This window comes from Sus scrofa, chromosome 3 (genome assembly GCF_000003025.6).
Source record: "Sus scrofa isolate TJ Tabasco breed Duroc chromosome 3, Sscrofa11.1, whole genome shotgun sequence".
Taxonomy (NCBI): Eukaryota; Metazoa; Chordata; class Mammalia; order Artiodactyla; family Suidae; genus Sus; species Sus scrofa.
The window spans coordinates 39,153,215-39,172,685 of record NC_010445.4 but is presented as its reverse complement, the minus strand read 5'-3'; the positions used below and the strand labels follow the sequence as shown (position 1 = coordinate 39,172,685).

Genomic DNA, 19,471 nt, shown 5'->3' with positions numbered 1-19,471 from the left:
CTCCTCCTGCCAGGCTGGCACCGAGCAGCCTCCCAGCAGCACCAAAGGCAAGTATCAAAATGAAACGTGCTTTATTTAGAAAAAACTGGTGAGTGTGGACAGGACCTGGCAGACGTGCACAGGGGTTGGAGCTGAGGGGGGTCAAGCGCCGAGGGGGCAGGACTCATGAGGGAGGAGCCGGAGGTCTGAAGATTGGGTGGTTCTTTGGTAACTTAGCGCCTACTGTCCTAGTGGCTTCATGAGGCTCAAGAGCCCCTGGGAGTTCCAGAAGCCTGACCATCAAGGGAAGGCTTGTCCCTGCAAGCCTGGGGAACCCTTGCCCCCAGCGACTGCAGGAACTCCTGAGGACAGGGTGAAGGCACCTGGCCAGCAAAGAGCTTCACACAGGACCCTCAGCTCCAGGTGGGTCTCTAAGACGGGGGTGTCCAGGGTGGAGAAAGATGCACAAACTCAGAAGCATCGCTTCTCTGGCTCCGTCTTACAGGGGTGAGGATCAACCAGGGGCCCCCATCTGAAGCAAAAGCAAACCCGAAGCTGTCACGGATCACCGTCTCCGTGGTTCCAGCTCAGGGTTAGGCGCCAGTGTCATGGGAGCCCCCACCCCCACCCGAATTAGACATAATTCTTAGTGGGGTACTCAGAGGGACCCCGAGAGGCAGTGTGTGGGGCTGATGCCGAGTATCGGGCCATATAATGGCTGGAGCCCTGGGATCTCCCCGAGGGACAGGTGCAGCACAGGAGCCCACCACCCAGCAACAAAAGGCCAGAGGCCGCCCAGCCCAAGTAGAGGGAGGCTCCCAGCTCCCGCTTCTGGGCCTCAGCCACTAGGGGGTTGTAGAAGTCCTGGATGATGGCGTGTGCCGTCCAGCACACGGGGATCAGGGTCAGCACCCCTGAGAGGACGAAGATGATCCCAGAGGTGAGCACCAGACGGGCCTTGGTGTCCTTGTCCTCCACGCAGGTGGTGCACTTGGCTCCCGAGAGGTAGACCAGCAGGCCGAGCAGGACCACGAGGAGAGTGATGACACAGAGGGCACGGGCTGCCTGCAGGTCCTGGGGCAGTGCCAGCAGCGAGTCATACACCTTGCACTGCATCTGGCCTGTGCTCTGCACCACGCAGGACATCCACAGCCCCTCCCAGACCACCTGGGCCACCACGATGCTGTTGCCGATGAAGGCGGTCACCTTCCACAGGGGCAGGGCGCAGCACACCAGGGCATTCACCCAGCCAAACAGCGTCAGGACGATCCCCAGGATTTGCAGGCCAGCGGAGGCCATGGTGAGGCTGAGGTGGAGGAGCTGCCCTGGGGGGCAAAGCAGAGTAACGTTAAGACCCAGCCCCCTCATTCCTAGTAAGTGCTAACCCCCATGCCACATGGCGCAGCCGCCACACAGGTCACCAAGAGAATGAATTCTGGGCATTGGGTACCATATCCTTTAATGTGGGCAAGGCATGGTCCCCTGAGCTTCATTTTCTCAGGGGCAAAAGAAGCCTTTAATACTGGTATTTTTTCCCCACTAGTTATGTGACAGGCACCAGCTTCTAAGAGGAAAAAAGCAAGCAACCCAGTCCTGGCTGTTTTAAGTGCAAATGAAATAGGCTAGTCCAGGGCTTCAGCCACTTTGGGTACCTTTTCTCAAACAGCAAAGGGGCTAAGGGGATCAATCACCAGCGTGCAATTTTTAGGTGCTTTCCACAGGGCAAATGGATGGTGGGTTGGCTTGAGCCATGTGTTCAGGCTTTAAACTTAGTTTTAGTAGTTAGTTCCCTGGTGGCTCAGCCGGTTAAAGATTCAGCATTATCACTACTGAGGCTTGGGTCACAGCTGTGGTGCAGGCTGATCCCTGACTCTGAAACTTCTGCACGCCATGGAACCAGTTTCAAAAAAATAATTTTTTGGGAGTTCCCGTCGTGGCGCAGTGGTTAACAAATCCGACTAGGAACCATGAGGTTGAGGGTTCGGTCCCTGCCCTTGCCCAGTGGGTTAGCGATCCGGCGTTGCTGTGAGCTGTGGTGTAGGTTGCAGACGCGGCTCAGATCCCGCGTTGCTGTGGCTGTGGTGTAGGCCAGCAGCTACAGCTCCGATTTGACCCCTAGCCTGGGAACCTCCATATGCCGCGGGAGCGGCCCTAGAAATGGCAAAAAGACAAAATAATAATAATAATAATATTTTTTTTGTAGTTCCCGCTGTGGCACAATGGGTTCAGAATCCGATGGCAGTGGGTGGACTCCCTGGCCAGATGCAGTGGGTTAAAGGATCCAGCGTGGCTGCAGGTGCGGCTCAGATTCAGTTCCTGGCCCTGAGACTTCCATAGGCTGTGGGTGTGGCCATTTAAAAAAGAAAAAGGTTTTAAATTATTTATTTATTTATTTATTTATTTACTTATTTATTGCCACACCTGTGGCATGAGAAAGTTCTGGGGCCAGGAATCAAACCCGTGCCAGCTGTGCCCCAAGCCTCAGCAGTGACAACACTGGATCCTTAACTTGCTGCACCGTAAGAGAACTCAAAAAAGCAGAAACAAAACTTAGTTTTAACATCAAGAGTAGAGACCCAAGTTTCCACCCACCACCCAACATAAACGTCCAAACCCTCACCCCAACTTGGTTCAATACCCCCAACAGGCGGTTACCAGTTTGGTCTTAAGATCTTGGGTCCCCCACGGTTGGCCCTGGCTTGCCTGCTCCTGCCTGGTCCAAACCAGCCCCACACAGCCACACCCTGGATGGGGCAGGAGAGATGGAGGGGGGGAAAGCGTACCCCGCCAAGGTGTGTATTCTTGCCTCAAATGCTATCCTGTCAGGATAGAATTTCCCCGAGAGAAGCGAAAACCTTTGGAGTCTGTCCGGGGAACCAGCTGCTCTGGGCAGCCCTGGCCCCTCACTTCTCACTCGGTGTTGGAGGCCGCCGCACAGGATCGGTTCGGGTCAGGGTCCTGCTGTGGCGCTTCCGCTGCCTAAAGTTATGCCCGCGGCTCGGGCCTCAGTGTAGCACCAGTCCTAGCAGGGTGCCCAGAGGGCAGGCTTTCCACCCCTGTGCACCCCGTCCACAGCCAGGCTGAACTCATGACCTCGGGGAAAATTGGGCCAGGCGGGCCATGCAGCGCTAATCCCAAACCTCCCGCCCGGGCCCTGCCAGCCATGGCACCAGGCACCACTCCCTTGCAAGCGCGTCCCGGCCCTCGACCCTTCCCTTCACTAGCGGCTCCCACACTCAATCCGTATTTCCTTTCCGAGTTTGGCCCGACAGAGGGTGTCCTCAGACCTCCGGCCAGGAAGCCGCGAGCCGGGGAGGGGTCTAAAGACTGGCCCGCGGCGGGGTCCGCTCCCGCAGGGGAGGGGGAGGGGCGCCCCGCCCCAGAGAGCCGCGCCGGCGGGGGAGGGGCGCCCGAGTTTCGGTGCCTTTGTCCCCGGGAGGGGGGGAGGGGCGTTTAACCCTTCCGCCGAAGGACCCTGTCGGGGCCGCGGCTTTGGAGCAGCCCCCAGCCCAGGGGCTCGCCGCCCTAGGTGGCCGCTGCCGCCGGGAGATCAGTCCAGGATCCTCCCATGCACCCCAAGTCAACGCCGCCACGCCCCCTGCACCCCTCTCTTGGAGGCATCTGCCCCTCCCCGCCACCCCCCGCTCCCATGCACCCTTTTCCCAGCCTCACCTGCAAAGGGGCCCTCAGGGACTCGGAGTAGCCGGCGGAGTGTGCGGATGGGGCGGAGGCGGGGGTCTTAAAGGGGCAGTGACGTCACCGCACCACCGCCCCGAGGAGGGGCAGAGACCCCAGTCCAGACCGCAGGGCAGGCGCGAATCCCAACCTGGTCAGTGGGGGGCGCTCGAGCCCGGAGCCTCTGTTTCCACATCTGAGCCGGGTGCCCGCCCTCAACTGGCCCTCCGTCGGGGTGGCCGTGGGGCACCGCTCAGGGTGCCGAGCCGAACACAGATTGGATCTCAATTCTTACACTCACCTAACCTTCTCGAGCCTTGGTTTACCCTGCAAAGTGGAGACAACAAGCCCACATTTTACCATCTAACTACCTTAGGACAGTAGCAATTGAAGGACGCAGTATTATTATTTTTGTTCGGTTTTTATTATCACACCCTCGGGGCCCATAAGAAAGCAGCAGTATCGTTGTTTCGTGCTAGATTACCCCCCTGGCCCAACACACACGTCCCGGCCTTTAGCACCGAGAAGGCATGGCCAGAACTGCGTCTTTCCGGCGTTCTGGACGCTCCCGTCCGGAGACAGTGTCAGTTGAGCGACTGACTGAACTTAAGGAGCTGGGCGGGACCGGGTGTCCAGGGTTGGATCGTGGGGCGGGTAGAGGCGAGGGATCCGCCCCGGAAGGCGGGGGCGGGGCCGGGGCCGTCTCTCCCGGTCCCCCCGCGGCGGGCGCAAACGGCGGCGGTCGCGGGACAGGCACCATGATTCTCACCCCGCTGCGCCCGCTGCTGCGGCTCCTCGTGCTGGGGCTCGGGCTGGTGCTGCTGCGCGCCACGGCCGGAGAGCGAGTGCCAGGTATGCCCGGCCGGGACTGGGCGGGAGCGCCGTGGGGGCCGGGGGAATCCGGGGTACGGGATTGGAGAGCCGGCACTGGGGGCCCAGAGGAGGGGACCGAACAGGAGGGACGAGGCGGACAACACGCTCCCGGTCCGGACAGGGCCCATCTCGTTCATCCGTAGTCCGAGCCTTTTTCCCGCCTGTCCAACCAACTCAGTGGGGTGGTGGGGAGGGCTTCTGTCCTCCGAGTCCGGCCTCGGAAGTGGAGAAAAAAAGTTGGAGGGAGAGATGTTTCGTCCGGTCAGGCGGCACACCCCCAGCCTGATCAATACCGGGTCTGCCCAGGCCCAGCGACCGAAGGGGGGGAGGGTGTTGAGAGGCACGGAGGTCTGTGCCCCCTATACCATGTGGGGTGCCCCCTTCCATCCGGTGACTTCAGTGCCCAGCTATGCGGGGGGGAGGGACCGGGGTCGGGCCGGGTGCCCAGGAATGAGTCACCCGCCAGCGGCGAGGGGGGGCGTTATGGGGATCTGACCTCCCCCCCCCGACTGCGTTTCGTGCTGCGCCCCTCTCTCCCCCGCGCTGCCGTGACCCGGTCGGGCCGTGCGGTCACCTGTGAGGAATGAGGGGGGGAGGGCGCCGGTGACTCACGTTATTCGAGCTGGCGGACCCTGACCTCAGCCCCCAAAATAGCCGCGCCCCGCCCCCAGCCTCTGACCCGCGGCCCCCTCCCCAGGCACCACCCCCTGCTCTCGCGGCAGCTCCTGGAGCGCGGACCTAGACAAGTGCATGGACTGTGCGTCGTGCCCCGCGCGACCGCACAGCGACTTCTGCCTGGGCTGTGAGTGGGGGCGGGGCCGGAGGCGCGCGAACCGCAGGCGGGGGGAGAGGGGTGCTGCGGTCAGGAGGGGAGCTGGGGGGCTTCGGATCTGGGGAGTTAACAGAGGCGGGGACTGCAGTGAGGAAGGGGCTCTGACCCGGGTAGGGGCCACGGTGGGACAAAGGCTTGAGCCACGCGTCTGGGGGGCGGGGCTCGGTGGGAGAGGGCCGAGGTCTCTGACTTTGGATCCCCCTCCCCAGGCGCCGCGGCCCCTCCGGCCTCTTTCAGGCTGCTGTGGCCCATTCTGGGGGGCGCCCTGAGCCTGGTCCTCGTGCTGGGGCTGCTTTCTGGCTTCCTGGTCTGGAGACGGTGCCGCAGGAGAGAGAAGTTTACCAGTAAGTGGGATCGGGCCGCGCGCCCCCCGTAATTCCTAAATATCACTCCCGCTTTTGACACCTCCTTCTTGTCTTGCAGCTCCCATCGAGGAGACCGGCGGGGAGGGCTGCCCTGGCGTGGCGCTGATCCAGTGACAGTGAGCGGCCCCTTGCCAGCAGGATGCTGCGTCCGCCCACTCATCATTCATTCATTCATTCATTCTGGAGCCAGCCCTAGCCTCCCAGACACAGCCAGAGCCCCAGGCTGCTCCAGCCACAGGGGTGTGGAGGGAAGGGGGACGAGTGAATCACCTCCTGATGCCTAGGCCCAGGCTTCGGAAGAGGCTTCCAAGGTGTCTGCCCAGTCTCTGGCTCCAGAAAAGGAGACCCTGGCTCACTCACACCAGACGGCTGACACTAAGGAATGGCAGTATTTGCACAAGGTTCCCCCACCCCCACCACGGCCTGGGAGCCAGGCTGACCTGAGGGACAGACACCACACCAGGCCCCACCCACTCAGATATACTGAATTTCCTCCACAGGGGATCTCAGCCCTGGGGGTTTAGGGACCTGTTCCTAACACTAGGGGGCTGGCCCTCTAGTGGGGCTGGCCCTAACACACTGCCCCTCCAACCTCCAAAGGGGGGGGATATTTATTTGGGGGAGAAAGTTTTTTTGGGGGGGAGTTTATTAAAAAAAATCTTTTAACTTTAAAAGGTTCGGAGTGGCATGATCCCCAGCCCAACTTTCCAGAGCTGGAGGGAGGAGTGAGTCAGCCGCGGGGGTGGGGGTGAGGCTGTGACTCACACATTCTCAATGCCTGAGCCCAGCCTGCCAGGACCTGGCCGGGCCTTGACCGTTTTCCAGGGAAGATCTTGAGGAGAAACTCCAGCATCCAGGACCCCAGCCCTGCCCCTCCTTTTCCAAAGGCCCTGGGTTCCAGCCTGAAGCCTTCATTTGCTCATCAATCTTTATTCGGTTCTTGGGGGGGGGTCTCCCTTCCCATGCTCCTGCCCCTCCCACCCCAGGACTCTGGGGGGCTCAATGTCCTGTTGAGAGAAGGTCCTGGTGCCCAGAGGCCTGGTCTGGAGGAAAAGCAGGGTAGCTGGTCCCTCTGTGGGCATGCTGGTCTTCCCTGTTGTGAGGAAGGAAGGAGGGCAGGGGCACTGTCCGCCAGCACTCAGAGCTCCATTATGTCCACGGCTGAGGTTGCAGGGGAGTGGGGGGTGGGGGTGTCCCCCCGCCTCAGCAGCCGGAGTGCCTCGGGGATCAGGTTCCCAGGGTAGCGCCAGAGAAGCAGCTCGGGGCAAGAGGTTCTGGAAGAGGAAATGACAATCAGAAGAGAGCTGAGGCTGGCCTGGCAGAGCCACACCCCACCTGGTCCAGGTTCCCAGGGGCTCCTAGGCTGCTGGCACCTTCTTAGGAGCCAAGATGGGAAACAGCAGAGGTTGGCTAGAAGCTAAAAATAGCAGGATGAGGCAGAGCCTGGAGACTGGCTCTGAGGATTGGGTATGATCCTCCAGAAGGCCCCGCTGGTGGACTGTGGATAGTGCCTACCTGAGTGGGGGCAGAGCTGGGGAGAGAGCCATGGGGGGGCTGCAGTACGGGTGGTCATTGTGCAAGCTCAGCTGAGAAAAATGGGTGGCCATGTTCTCCTCAGACAGGAACTGCTTGCGCAGGGGCTCCCTGGGGAGAGACGGGGAGGCAGGCAAGCTGGGATATTCAGAGGAGAAGTAGTATGATGGGGACCTGAGGTGACAGAGGTCTTGCTGGGAGTTCCTCCCTGCCCCCAAACTCACTGCTCCGCCTCCAGGCGCCGCTTGGTGCTCATGGGCACAGCTCCTCGGAGAGGGGAGCTGGGAAGAAAAGAGAGCCAGGAGCATCCCACCCTCTTGGCCCCATCCCAAGGATCTGCCCGCCTAAGCCAGCGCGTCAGCCAGGAGCGCCCAGCCCATCTCCGTCTCAGCTGACGCCCAAGTCACCCCCTCTCTCAAACCATCCAGAAGCCTGCCTGGGAGGTCTCAGTCCCCAGTCTCCGACCGTGGCTCAGCTCACGCCCAAGCCCTGCGGACAATCCCCACCGTGTGTCAGCCTGCAGACCAGCCTGAGGCCACAGCCAAAGCTCCTGGGCCCCCGAGCCAGGCCCGCCTAGGGCTCCCATACACACCTCGCGTCCAGGCCTCGGGGCACTCCCGAGGTGGCCCGCGGGTCGCGCTGGGCCCGACCCTGGGGGCCTCGCTCCAGGGGCTGCTGCAGGATCATTGGGGTTCGAGGTCCTGCGGTCTGAAGGGGTGGGATCCAGGCGCCGGGGAGGAGTCTCCGAGGGCGTGGCCCAACGCGTAGGGCGTGGCTTTAGGCGTACGCAGCGGCCAGAGTCTGCGCAGGCGCGGAAGGCTGACGGCACGCGGCTGGAAGGCGGGTCTGCTCTGCGGGGTGGGGGCGGGGGCCCGCCGTAGCGGGGTTGCGGTGGGTACCACTTAGTCTTGGGATCTTCTTGGCGGTCACCTGCGCTGCTGGGACTCGGGTTACGCAGAGGCCGTCTTCACGCCGGGCTGGCCAGCGGTGTTGGGGAGGTAGGGCGCCGCGAAGGGGAGCTGCTCCGGAGGCACTTCCGGACTCGTGAGGCTACGTGGAGCGCGGAGCTCTCTGGGACTTTTAGTTCTCGAGATGGACCGAGCGGTGCCGCCGGCGGTGCCTCTGGGTCAGGTGAGGCGTGCGTGGTGCGCGGTGCCTTCTGGGGTTTGTAGTCCACGCCCGGCTTCGAAGCGGCTGGCAAGCAGTCGTGCCCTGATCTCTGTTTCGCGTGGGCTCTTGGTGGGACTCGGATTCTGACCCGTGGGCGGGAGAATAACCCAGAAATACCTCAGGGGCCTTACATGAAAGTCAAAAGGTAGGGATTAAAAGGGCGGGAGTTCCCGCTGTGGCGCAGCAGGATCGGCGGCGTCTTGGGATTGCTGGGATCCCCTGCACAGTGGGTTAAGGACCCGGCGTTGCCGCATCTGTGGCTTAAGTCTCGACTCCGTCTGGGATCTGATCTCTGGCCCGGGAACTCCATATGCTGCCGCAGGACGGTCAAAAAAAAAAAAAAAGTACATTTTTCTGTTTGGGAGTAAGGCCACTTTTTAAAGCGGTTTCTCCTTGTGCGAAGTTCTTTGTTTACAGTAGCTTATCCATTCGGGACAAAAATCTCCCAGGAGCTCCATTCCGTAGTTGAGGAAACCTGCAGGAGAGTCTGGATGCTTGCTAAAAGTTCCACTAAGCATCAAGCCGCACCGCTCTCCTTTCTCGCCTCCTTCTCAGAGCCGTTCCTGGGACTGTATGGGCAGGTGCCCCCTGGTGGGCTGTTTCACAGGAGGACTGAGAGGTCTCGGGGGTGCGAGGCTGGGCTGGCAGCAGGGAAAGCGGGCAGGAGTCTGTGGATCCGAGGTCTTGGAAGCCCCAGACAGCCTTCATCCAGTCTCTCTCCACAGATGGAAGTATTTCAGGCCCTGCAGCGGCTGCACATGACCATCTTCTCCCAGAGTGTCTCACCTTGTGGGAAGTTCCTGGCGGCTGGCAACAATTATGGGCAGATAGCCATCTTTAGGTACACTTGCCCCCGCTCCCCACCACCCGTTAGCTCCTGGGGCTGACGCCTCCTGCTTCTGACTCTCAGGCCCCTCTTCCCTCTCCCTTCAGCTTGTCTGCTGCTCTGAGCTCCGAGGCCAAAGAGGAAAGTAAGAAGCCCATTGTGACTTTCCAAGGTGGGTGCCGCCATCGAGTCTGTCTTGGGGAACCCCAGGGTGGATGAGAGGAGCAGGATGGGGTCACTCAGGTTCTGCCCTTGCATTTAGCCCATGATGGGCCTGTCTACAGCATGGTGTCCACTGATCGACATCTGCTCAGTGCCGGGGATGGGGAGGTGAAGGCCTGGCTTTGGGCGGAGATCCTTAAGAAGGTGAGTGTGGAGCTGGGGGAAGGGTGAGCTGCCCAGACCCAGAGAGAGTCTTTGTCACCCAATGTTTCCTTCCCCGAAGGGCTGTAAGGAGCTGTGGCGTCGTCAGCCCCCATACAGGTGAGCCAGGGCCATGTGGGCAGAGGGCACATGGAGGTGAAGGTATGGCCTCATCAGAGCTGACGTGGTTTTTCCTCCCCCAGGACCAGCCTAGAAGTACCTGAGATCAATGCTTTACTTCTCGTCCCCAAGGTTCGAGCCCTTTATAATCAGGGCCCTCCCCTGCCCTGTTCTTGGGCCAGATTTGATCCTTACCCTCCCCTGCCCTGACGTGACACTGACCTCTGACCCCACTCGCCCATGCCCTGCCCGCGCCTTCTTCTGCAGGAGAATTCCCTCATCCTGGCGGGTGGAGACTGTCAGCTGCACACGATGGACCTTGAGACGGGGGCCTTCACCGTGAGCTGTGGAGCTGGAGTGGCTGGGGGGGAGGCAGCAGGCGGGGAGGGGGGTGGCCTCTTCCTGGATCTTGTCCTGACACTGCCCTCTCCCTGCAGCGGGCCCTCCGCGGCCACACAGACTACATCCACTGCCTGGCGCTGAGGGAGAGGAGCCCCGAGGTGCTCTCTGGTGGCGAGGATGGGGCCGTACGGCTCTGGGGTAAGAGTGTCTGGAGGGAGAGGTGGTGGTGAGGGAGGCTGGGGCAAGTGGGGTGCCTGCCTCTCACGGCTCTTCCCACACAGACCTCCGCACGGCCAGGGAGGTCCAGACGATCGAAGTCTACAAGCATGAGGTGAGGGCACACCCCACGCCCCGTCCTCCCTTCCTCCTTTCTGGGCATCCCACGTCTCCACCTCCGCCTCGCCTCTCCTCCCTCCCAGGAGTGCTCGAGGCCCCACAATGGGCGCTGGATCGGATGTTTGGCAACTGACTCAGACTGGATGGTGAGCCGGGCCAAGTGCAGGATGGGGTGGCAGCGCTGGGCTCTGTCCAGCTGAGGCTCTGTGGCTCACAGAGGCTGGGGGCCCCCACCTTTCTGCCCAGGTCTGTGGAGGTGGCCCGGCACTCACCCTCTGGCACCTTCGATCTTCCACACCCACCACCATCTTCCCCATGCGGGCACCGCAGAAGCACGTTACCTTCTACCAGGACCTGGTGAGGCCTTCTATCTCCCTTCTGCTAAAGCCCTGCCTGCTCCCCTCCAGCTCTGAACCCCGAGCCCCATCCCTGTCTCCCACAGATTCTGTCAGCTGGCCAGGGTCGCTGCGTCAACCAGTGGCAGCTGAGTGGGGAGCTCAAGGCTCAGGTGCCTGGCTCCTCCCCTGGGCTGCTGAGCCTCAGCCTCAACCAGCAACCAGCAGCCCCTGAGTGCAAGGTGGGTCCTGGGAAGGCCGGTGGGAATCATGGGAGGCCAGGGTGTGGAGGGCAGGTCAGCCACTCCCCTCTTGCCTCTAGGTTCTGACAGCTGCAGGCAACAGCTGCAGGGTGGACGTTTTCACCAATCTGGGCTACCGAGCTTTCTCCCTGTCCTTCTGAGCTGCAGCAGCGCCTCCACATCCATCTCCGGAGTCTGGAGTGTTTCTTCTTTTTTTTATACAAATAAAGTTTTAGGCTTTTTTTTTCATGCACTTTCCTCCCAAGAATGGAGGCCAGGTTGGTGTAATGATTTATATATTACTCTGATCTTGATACATAAATACCCACCCCCACCCCTGCCCTGGAGCGTGCCAGGGTCGGGGGCCTAGTGCCTAGAAAGGACAGACCTATACAGATTCCAAAAATAGCTCTGCCACACCTGCCCCTGCCACCCACCATGAGGTCCCTGGCTCCCAAAGCTGACCCCTGCTCCCATTGAGCCCCTGCCCAGCGAGACTGGGCAGGGAGGCCACCAGCCCCCACTGGCAGACCATCTGGGCTCGTTGCTCCTTTGGCCAGACGAGGAAAGTGAGCCAGGGAGGGCAAAGGCGGCCCCCGCAGCAGCGCGGTGCTCAGGTCCTTCTGAAGAGGTTGCTGAGAAAGCTGCCGGCGGGCCCAGGGCCCAGGCGCAGTGAGAAGCGCGGCCGCGAGGGGCGCGGGACGGACCCGGCCGCCGTCAGCTCTTTCTGGCGTTGCGAGCGCAGCTGATGTCCGATAACCACCTGCATGTCGTCCTGCGGGCGGGGCAGCCGGAGCGGAGGGGGCGGGTGAGCGCTGGCCCCGCCCCTTCCGCCCTCCGCGCGTGCCGGCCCCGCCCCTCACCTGCCAGGCCTCCAGCTCTTGCGTCAGCGCCACCTTCTGGCGGATGGTGCGAAGCAGCTCCCGGGAGAGGGAGTCCCGCTCCAGAGAAACGCGGCTGAGTTCCAGGGACAGTTCCAGGGCCCTGTGGCAAGAGGGGCAGAGAGCCGGTGACCTGGGTGAGAGTGCGACCGCTTATAGACGAGGGAGACCAGAAGGCCCCTGGGTCGGAGTGGGGGTAATTCTAGCCCATTTCCCGCAGGTGGGAATCAGGCCCAGAGTGTCCTGGGGGCCTGTGGTTCCCTCGGGGCCACGTGAATGGTGGCCGGTACTTACTTGTTCACAGCCTCCTCCCGGTCCGAGAGAGCGCCGCTTAAGGCCTCCTGGGGGTCCTCTTGCGCCCACAGTTCCTTCTGCCTTTGCAGCTCATCCCGCAGGGACTGTAGCTCTGTCCGCTGCAGCTCAATCTGCTGGCAGGGGAGAGAGGATGCAGAAAGGCAGGGAGGCCCCTGGGTGAACAGGGCAGGTAGTCCTTGCTCCTCCAGGCAGCCCAGGCTCCAGCTTGATCCTCCCCCCATCTCTCCCTGCTCCACAAACTACTCTGACAGCTAAGGTCCTGTGCTGGGGATGAACCTTCTGATCCCCTAGACTGGGGTGGGGTGGGGTAGGGAAGGTATGAGGCTGTAGGAAGGATATATGGAAGCATTGGGAGGTGGGGCTAAGGGGGGAAAGTAGTCCAGGAAGTCTCCCTGGAGGAGGTAACATACAGGCTGCCTCTTGAGAGACGATTGCGAGTTTGTTGGGATGAAGGGCTGTCTAGGTAGAGGGGGATTAATAGCGAAGACTCGGAGGTATAGATGGAAAAGAGAAATCGATAGGGGCTCTGCATGCAGTATTATGGTCCCCCCCCACCTCATCCTGCAACCGGACTACTTCCGCCTCCTTCTCTTCCAGCATCTCCCCTCGGCTCAGGGATGCTTGCTTCCTGGGAGGCTCTAAATTCTCTTTCTGGGGCGAAGGCTGGTGGCTGGATGCTTCTTGGGTCTCCAGGGACAGGGTGGTCTGTTCACCAAAGGAATCACTCAGTAAAGTGACCTCCCGCGAAAAGGAGGAGGGGAGGGGTCTGCAGCTCTCCTGCACGGTACCTGTTGTGAGCTGGTGGACAGAGAGCTCGCTAGAGTATCTCTGCATCTGTCCGTGTTCTGGTCTTGGTCGTGGTCGCTGTCAAGGCTGTGGGCAAGCTCCAGCTGCAGCGAGGCTCCCGAGATGTCTGCATCCTGGAGGCGCGACTCCTCCTCCAGTTCTGAGACGCGCCGCTGCAGCCTCCGCAGCGCGCTCAGTGCCTCCCCGGCCTCGGAGCGCGCGCGTTCCAGCTGCGAAACAGGGGCGGTCAGCCGGCTTCTCCCGCGGCCGGCCCACAGGGGGCGCTAGCACGCCGCGGAGAGTCAGCACCCCGCGTCCGGGAACTCTGAAGTCGCCTCCCGCTCCCGGATGGCCCGGCAGCCTTGGGTCGCGCAGTTCCCCTCGGCAGGTACCAATTTCCTTACCTATAAAGCAGGGCGCCAGTGGGAACCCCGGCTTTAAAGTTGCCCATCGTCCTCCCTCCAGTCCCACCCCATCAGGTCACCTCGAAAAGCCCCGCCCCTTCCCCTTCCCCCTTCCCCCTTCCCCCCAACCTGCCCGGGTCCACCTCTTTCATCCAGCGTTTATTGACCTTTCTAAGCTGGTGATGTGCTGAGTGTCTCAGCCCCTCACCACAGCCATGTACTATTACCCTCCCATCTCACAGACAGGGACACTGAGGCTGGTGTCCCGCAGTAAAAAGGGACGTGGGGCTAAGAACTCAGGTAATTTGACCCCCAAGTGCAAACTTCTGACATCTCAAGCATCAAGCCGTGCTGCCCACTATCATTCCCCTTTCCCCGTTTTCAAGCCCAGACCTGGCCCAGGTCCCCATCATCCCTGACCTGAGCTCTGGCCTCAGCCCCATCCCAGCCTCTCCAGCTGCCAGACTCTGATGGGTTCCGAGAGTGAACCAGCCCCACTCAGTATCCTCCCATGGCTCTCACTTGGCCTTAGGCTGATGCCCACATGCTTGTGGGCTCCCAGCGACCCAGCTCTGGTCTCTTCTCCCAGGAAGCCGTGAGGCAGTGGCCAAGGCCCCGGGGAGAGCCTCCCCATCCCAACCCACCTCCAGACTGTGCTCCCGCCTCTCGCGCCGTAACAGCAGCAGCTCCTCGTGGGTTGCCTGTAGTCTGCCCTGGCCCTTCTCCACCTCCTCACGCAGGCCTCGAATCTGGCTCTCCAGGTCCTGTCGGCGGCCCTGCAGCATCTGATTCTGGGGAGAGGCCTCCGAGCTGGAGTGGAAATGCTAGGCCAGCTCCTCATAGCCCCCATTGCAGCCTTGCTGGTTCAATAGACCCCCAGCCCCAGCTGGCACTCACCTCCCCCTGCAGACTCTCCAGCCGCGTCCTCAGCTCTGCCCCAGCCAGGGCCTGAGCCTGGCACTGCCCCCGAAGGCCATCCAGTTCCCTCTGAAGCTCCTGCTCGGTCTGGGAGGCCTGGGGATGGGGGGGTGGGGCGGTGGAGCCCTCAACTGGCCTGAGCCTCAACGCCAGGCCCAGTGCACCCACCTCCACCGGGACCCAGGCACCTGCCCCCTCCTTGCCCAGGGCCCTGGGGTCAGGGCTGTCCCACCTGGGCCAGCTGCTGGCTGAGCCGGAGGTTCTGTTCGCTGAGTTCAGTGAGAGCCCGCACCCGCTCACGGCCGCTGTCCTGCTGCTCTGATCGCTGCTCTCCCAGCTGGGCCCGGAGGGCCTCCACGTCCCCCTCCAGCTCCACGGCCCTGGCCTCCCACTCAGCTCCCTGTGCAGCCAGGCCCCGGCGGAGCTCATGGTTCTCCTGCTGCAGCCGCTGGCAGAACAGAGGGTCAGAGGCAGAGAGGCAGAGGTGAGCGTGCAGGGGTCTGAGACTGATGGTGGAGCCAGCAATGGGGAGGGCACCGGGGAGGAGGTGGGCAGGGAGGCAACACATGGTCCAGGCAGTAGGACAGGAGGGGGAGAAGTAGAAGCTTCCAGGAGGGGCTGACCATGGGCCGGAGTTGGGGTGGTGGCAGGGGGCGTCTTCCTGAGGCCCACTCACCTCTGGCTGCTGCCTGGGCTTCTGGACCCGAGGTCGCAGGCGCCGTTTGTGGCGCCTGAGTCTGGCAGAGTTGAAGCCCCGGCCCATGGCCTCCCTCACCTGTGATCCAGGGACTCCGGACGTTTAGCTTCTGCCCAGCCTCTGCTCAGCCCCTCTCCCAGAGCTGCTCCCAGCCAGCTCCCTCTAATTAACCCTGGTCAGCTCCACCCTGGCCCCACGCCTCTGCCTTCCCTCCCCAAAACCTGTCTAACCAGCAGGGGGACGCTCCTGGCACACCCAGATGCCCAGCTTGGGAAGGCAGGCAAGCCAGGGGGCCAGAGGCTCCCCAGACTCTCCCAGCAGGAAGATGATGCTCCCCCAGCTGCCACGGGGCCTGGCAGGCACTTCACCTGTGCTATTGTGTTAACTCCCTAGAGTTAGACTCCCTAACGTCCTCATTGTATAGATGAGGACACGGGGCCTCAGAGAGGGTAAATGCCTTGCCCGGGGACACACAGCTGGGTCCTAGAGCAGGGAATCTAACCCAGGCCGCCAAGCCCTTAACCAGGTACTGAGGGGGCCACAAAGCTTAGGATTAAACCCATGGGTTTGGGGTCCGATTGTCCTGGCTGATACCCAGGTCAGGCAAGACCCACCCATCCAGAGTTCCCATTGTGGCTCAGCAGAAGCAAATCTGCCTAGGATCCATGAGGACGCAGGTTCAATCCCTGGCCTTGCTCAGTGAGTTAAGGATCCAGTGCTGCCGTGAGCTGTGGTGTAGATTGCAGATGTGGCTTGGATCTGGCATTGCTGTGGCTGTGGTGTAGATGGGCAGCTGTAGCTTGGGATTCAACCCCTAGCCTGGAACCCTCCATACGCCATGGGTGTGGCCACACACAAAAAGAAACCCCCGGAAGCAATCCATGAAGAGGAGCAGGGATAAGTGGGGGCTCTTTCAGGGGGAAGAGGTGTCTAAATTGACTCCCGTGGGGCAGGAAGAACCAGGGTTACAGGGAAGGACCTTAAATGCACATGACCCAAGGCTACAAGCACAGGTCACCTGAGGAACTGAAAAAAGGCCCCGTCAGAGAAGGGGAGGTATGGCTGGGACTTTTTAGTTTCACTGTAAGTATGACGGGGAGCTGCTGGGAGATTCTGAGCAAGGACTGAAGTGGTGCGATTTGTAATTTTTGAAGATCTCTCTGGCTGCCCCGTGGAAAAGGCACTCCAGCGGGCAAGGGTGGAAACAGGACCAGCGAGCAGGGGCAGAGATGATGGGACAGGAGAAGTGGGCAGACTCGGAATCTAGTTTCAAAGAAGAAGCAACAGGGCTTGGAGTTCCTATCGTGGCTGAGCAGAAATGAACGCAGCTAGGATCCATGAGGACGTTGGTTTGATCCCTGGCCTCACTCAGTGGGTTAAGGATCCGGCGTAGCCTCGAGCTGTAGTGCAGGTGGTAGAGGTGGCTTGGATCTGGTGTGGCTGTGGCTGTGGCTGTGGCCTAGGCCAGGGGCAGCAGCTCCAATTCAACCCCGAATCTGGAAACTTCATATGCCAGAGGTGTGGCCCTAAAAAGCAAAAGAAGAGAGAAAGAAAGAAAGAAGGCCCAGGGCTTGCCGACGTGGGAGGAGAGCGGTCTACCAGCTGCGCAGGGTCTGGTCCCGCAGTGTGAACCCAGGGTAGCACGTGATGGGGGCATGGAATCCAGGGCCACTTATGTTGAGATGCCCCTTAGGGGGCCAGGTGGAGAGGGTGTGGGGGGTGAGGATGTGGATACAGGAGTCAGTGGGGTCCAGGGGACCAGATGTGACCCTCAGGGAATGTGGCTGACCAGAATCTGGGAAAACTGTCCCTGTCTCACAGAGCTGGTGAGAACTGACCTGGACGATCCAGGGAAAGTGCTTAGCTCGGAGCCGGGCAGGGAGGGAGCACCCGGGAGCTGCTGCCTGGGGTTGTGCAATCCTGCAGAGGGCCGCACGGCCAGGAAGGGATCTGCACCCAGGTCTCGACTTGTCCTCAGAGCCCACGTTCTTTTTTTTTTTCCCTCTTTTTTCTTTAAGGCTGCACCTGCCCCTGCAGCATAAGGAATTTCCTGGGCCAGGGGCCCTAGCCCACACCACAGCCACGCAGGATCCAAGCCGCATCTGCAACCTACACTGCCAGATCCCCAACCCACTGAGTGAGGCCAGGGATCGAACCCACACCCTCACGGACACTATGTAGGATTCTCAACACTCTGAACCACAGCAGGAACTCCATCAGAGCCCCTGTTCTTAACCACTGCCAGGGGCACTGGTCCCAGAGGCATCCATCCCCTGTGCCTGGCGTGCCTCTCCCTGCACACCTGGCTCCCACCTCCCCACAGCCTGGTCCCTGCCACCTCTCCTCCATGTGTCCAGCCCACCCTCTGCTGCCAGCTCACTTCCTCACGCTCAGAGTGCTGGGCGCTCAGCATCTCCATCTGCCGCTGCAGCTCCTCGTTCTGCTCCAGAAGCATCTTCCCAAGTTCTGCGGCCAACAGCAGGTCTTTCTCCTTCTCCTGCAGCTGCAGGGCCAGGTCCTCAGGCTCCTCAGGCCCTGGGCCACCTCCTAGGAATGAGTCCCGCCGCTCCAGCACGAAGGGGAAGAAGCCCTCATCACCGCTGGGGGAGGCGCCCCCTGAGAGCAGCCCCGACGGGAAGCTCGGCCCTTCTGGGGAGCTCATGGTGCCTGCAGCATCTGTGGGGACAGGTAGGTAGGTCTGTGGGAAGAGGTCTCTGCAGCCCACAGGGGTTCACCCTCCACCCGCTGGCCAAGACGTGGCCCTCCTGAAATTCTTTTTTTTTTTTTCCTTTTCTTTTTTGGCTACCCCGAGTTCCCTGGCCAGGGCTCAGATCCAAGCTGCAGGAGCAACCTCTGGCAGCTGTAACACGAGCAGATATTTTTCACCTGCCCGCTCGCCCTCTCGACCCTGCAACCAGGGCTCCCTGAGCCATGAAGGGTTAATGATCTGTGTCTTGGTCACCCAACTCCGTTAATGTCCCCAGGGTAAACTGAGGCAGGGAGAAGCAGGAAAGAACAGCCCTGCCCAGCCTCCTGTCTCTGGCAAGACATTTTCTGCCCTCCAGCAAACCTCGTCCCAGTGCCATCCCACTGACAGTCCCCGCCCCCCTCTTCCCAGAACCCAGCCATTCTGGCTCCCAGCCCCTCACCAGCTGGGAAGCTCTTCCCAGAAGCCAGGTTCCTGGGACTCTGGACTCCAGGGTGAGTCCAGGCCCTTCTCCCAAGAATCTAGGGCCTTGTGGACTGAGGTGTCCTGAGCCCTGAGCCCCGAGCCCCCAGAAATCCAGCCCCTTGCACTTCCCAGAGCCCAGGCCCAGGCTCCCAGCTGCTCAGGACTGGGATGCTCTGTCCCAGCCCCCAGGCTCCCGGCCATGGTTCTCCTGTTATCTGGCCTCCCCATCCCTCAGAACTCAGGCGCCCAGACTTTTGGCCCCCAGATGCCCAGGCCCAGCGCGGGGAGGGAACAGGTTGTGTCAGCACTGCCGCCCGCTGCTCCAGGTTTCTGTTTACTTCCTGCTCGGCCGGCCCTGGGGATGGGAGCCTGGCGATGCTCCCCGAGGGCGGCCTGGGCCGGGCAGTTCAGGGGTTCTCCAATCGGCCGTGGGGGGCGGGGCCGGGACGACGACGACGACGACACGGGGGTCTTGCCTGGCTTGTTCCCCATCTTCCCCTCCTCCGGCACTCCTGAGCCCCCCCCCCACCTGTCCCCTCTCCCCGCCCCTCGCCAGGTGCGACGCCCAGCCTGCCCGCAGGACGCAGGTGTCAGGGGCAGGCCCAGCCTCGCTGTCCCCGGACCGGGCTAGGCTCTCCATGCGTGGTCCCCGTGGGCCCAACCCGGCCCTGGGCCTCAGACGCCCCCTCGCCGCCCCGAGCCGCCGTCTATCAGCCCCTCAACCCGGGCGGCAGGACCTCCTGCCCCTCGACCCCCAACCCAAGACGTCGGAAGCCCAGCCGCCGCCCTCCTTCCTGCCCGCGGCCCGCGGCCCGCGGTCCCCGGAGCCGGGCCGGCCGCCCTTGCCCGCGCCCACGCGGCCCGGCCGCTCTGCCCGAAGCTCCAAGGGCCCCCGTCCTCGGCGCCCCCTAGGCTCTCACCGGACGACGCCGGGCTCCCTCCGAAGTCCCTGCAGTCCCCGGTCCCCTCTTCCGGGGGCGGCGCCCGGTGCCCGGCCCGCACAGGTGAGGGGGCGGTGCCACGGGCAGGGCTGGGGCGCCCCCTGGTGACCGGAATGGCCAGGTGGGGCCTGAAGAAGGCAGCCTCCACCCAGGTGAGAGCCGCTGACCCACTGGCTGCCCCTGGAAAGTGACAGGGCCCATTAACTGAGCACCTACTGTGCGCAGACCCCACACTGAGCATGGGTGTCGACTCCTTTCCCCTCAATAACAGCAAATCTAAGACCGTAGCTTTTTTTTTTTGCTTTCTCAGGCCAGGGGTTGCATTGGAGCTACAGCTGCTGGCCTACACCACAGCTCCCAGCCACA

The 19,471-nt window shown here is 61.9% G+C and overlaps 5 protein-coding genes across 9 annotated transcripts; 2 read left to right on the top strand and 3 right to left on the bottom strand.

Annotated features, from left to right (window-relative positions):
• CLDN6 (claudin 6) lies at positions 55 to 4,180 on the bottom strand. 2 transcript variants are annotated; one of them, XM_005662194.3, is made up of 2 exons: positions 3,652 to 4,180; positions 55 to 1,304 (listed from the first exon to the last, which is right to left on the bottom strand). In XM_005662194.3, the coding sequence occupies exon 2, from the start codon at positions 1,276 to 1,278 to the stop codon at positions 613 to 615; it is 666 nt and encodes a 221-aa protein (XP_005662251.1). In that variant the 5' UTR covers positions 1,279 to 1,304; positions 3,652 to 4,180; the 3' UTR covers positions 55 to 612. The 2 variants fall into 2 exon arrangements, with proteins under 2 accessions (XP_005662251.1, NP_001155117.1); NM_001161645.1 differs by lacking the exon at positions 3,652 to 4,180 and having other exon boundaries at positions 551 to 1,296.
• Positions 4,392 to 6,398, top strand: TNFRSF12A (TNF receptor superfamily member 12A). Its single transcript, NM_001142839.2, has 4 exons — positions 4,392 to 4,506; positions 5,225 to 5,329; positions 5,569 to 5,703; positions 5,783 to 6,398. The coding sequence occupies exons 1-4, from the start codon at positions 4,413 to 4,415 to the stop codon at positions 5,836 to 5,838; spliced, it is 390 nt and encodes a 129-aa protein (NP_001136311.1). The 5' UTR covers positions 4,392 to 4,412; the 3' UTR covers positions 5,839 to 6,398.
• HCFC1R1 (host cell factor C1 regulator 1) lies at positions 6,635 to 8,311 on the bottom strand. Of its 2 annotated transcripts, XM_003481068.4 has the most exons (4): positions 7,850 to 8,311; positions 7,482 to 7,538; positions 7,240 to 7,368; positions 6,639 to 6,998 (listed from the first exon to the last, which is right to left on the bottom strand). In XM_003481068.4, exons 1-4 carry the CDS (start codon positions 7,942 to 7,944, stop codon positions 6,863 to 6,865), a joined length of 417 nt encoding a protein of 138 aa, XP_003481116.1. In that variant the 5' UTR covers positions 7,945 to 8,311; the 3' UTR covers positions 6,639 to 6,862. The 2 variants fall into 2 exon arrangements, with proteins under 2 accessions (XP_003481115.1, XP_003481116.1); XM_003481067.3 differs by lacking the exon at positions 7,482 to 7,538 and having other exon boundaries at positions 6,635 to 6,998; positions 7,850 to 8,181.
• Positions 8,055 to 11,244, top strand: THOC6 (THO complex 6). Of its 2 annotated transcripts, none has more exon segments than NM_001243684.1 (13): positions 8,055 to 8,388; positions 9,153 to 9,268; positions 9,361 to 9,425; positions 9,516 to 9,619; positions 9,699 to 9,736; positions 9,820 to 9,868; positions 10,004 to 10,075; positions 10,174 to 10,276; positions 10,360 to 10,409; positions 10,498 to 10,560; positions 10,661 to 10,771; positions 10,857 to 10,991; positions 11,072 to 11,244. In NM_001243684.1, coding segments are annotated over 13 exon segments (1,026 nt in total). In that variant the 5' UTR covers positions 8,055 to 8,349; the 3' UTR covers positions 11,153 to 11,244.
• BICDL2 (BICD family like cargo adaptor 2) lies at positions 11,271 to 19,165 on the bottom strand. Of its 2 annotated transcripts, XM_013995741.2 has the most exons (10): positions 19,085 to 19,165; positions 17,373 to 17,668; positions 14,528 to 14,743; positions 14,275 to 14,391; positions 14,022 to 14,168; positions 12,976 to 13,203; positions 12,743 to 12,892; positions 12,167 to 12,297; positions 11,855 to 11,975; positions 11,271 to 11,766 (listed from the first exon to the last, which is right to left on the bottom strand). In XM_013995741.2, the coding sequence occupies exons 2-10, from the start codon at positions 17,652 to 17,654 to the stop codon at positions 11,605 to 11,607; spliced, it is 1,554 nt and encodes a 517-aa protein (XP_013851195.1). In that variant the 5' UTR covers positions 17,655 to 17,668; positions 19,085 to 19,165; the 3' UTR covers positions 11,271 to 11,604. The 2 variants fall into 2 exon arrangements, with proteins under 2 accessions (XP_013851195.1, XP_020943790.1); XM_021088131.1 differs by lacking the exons at positions 17,373 to 17,668; positions 19,085 to 19,165 and adding an exon at positions 14,972 to 15,682.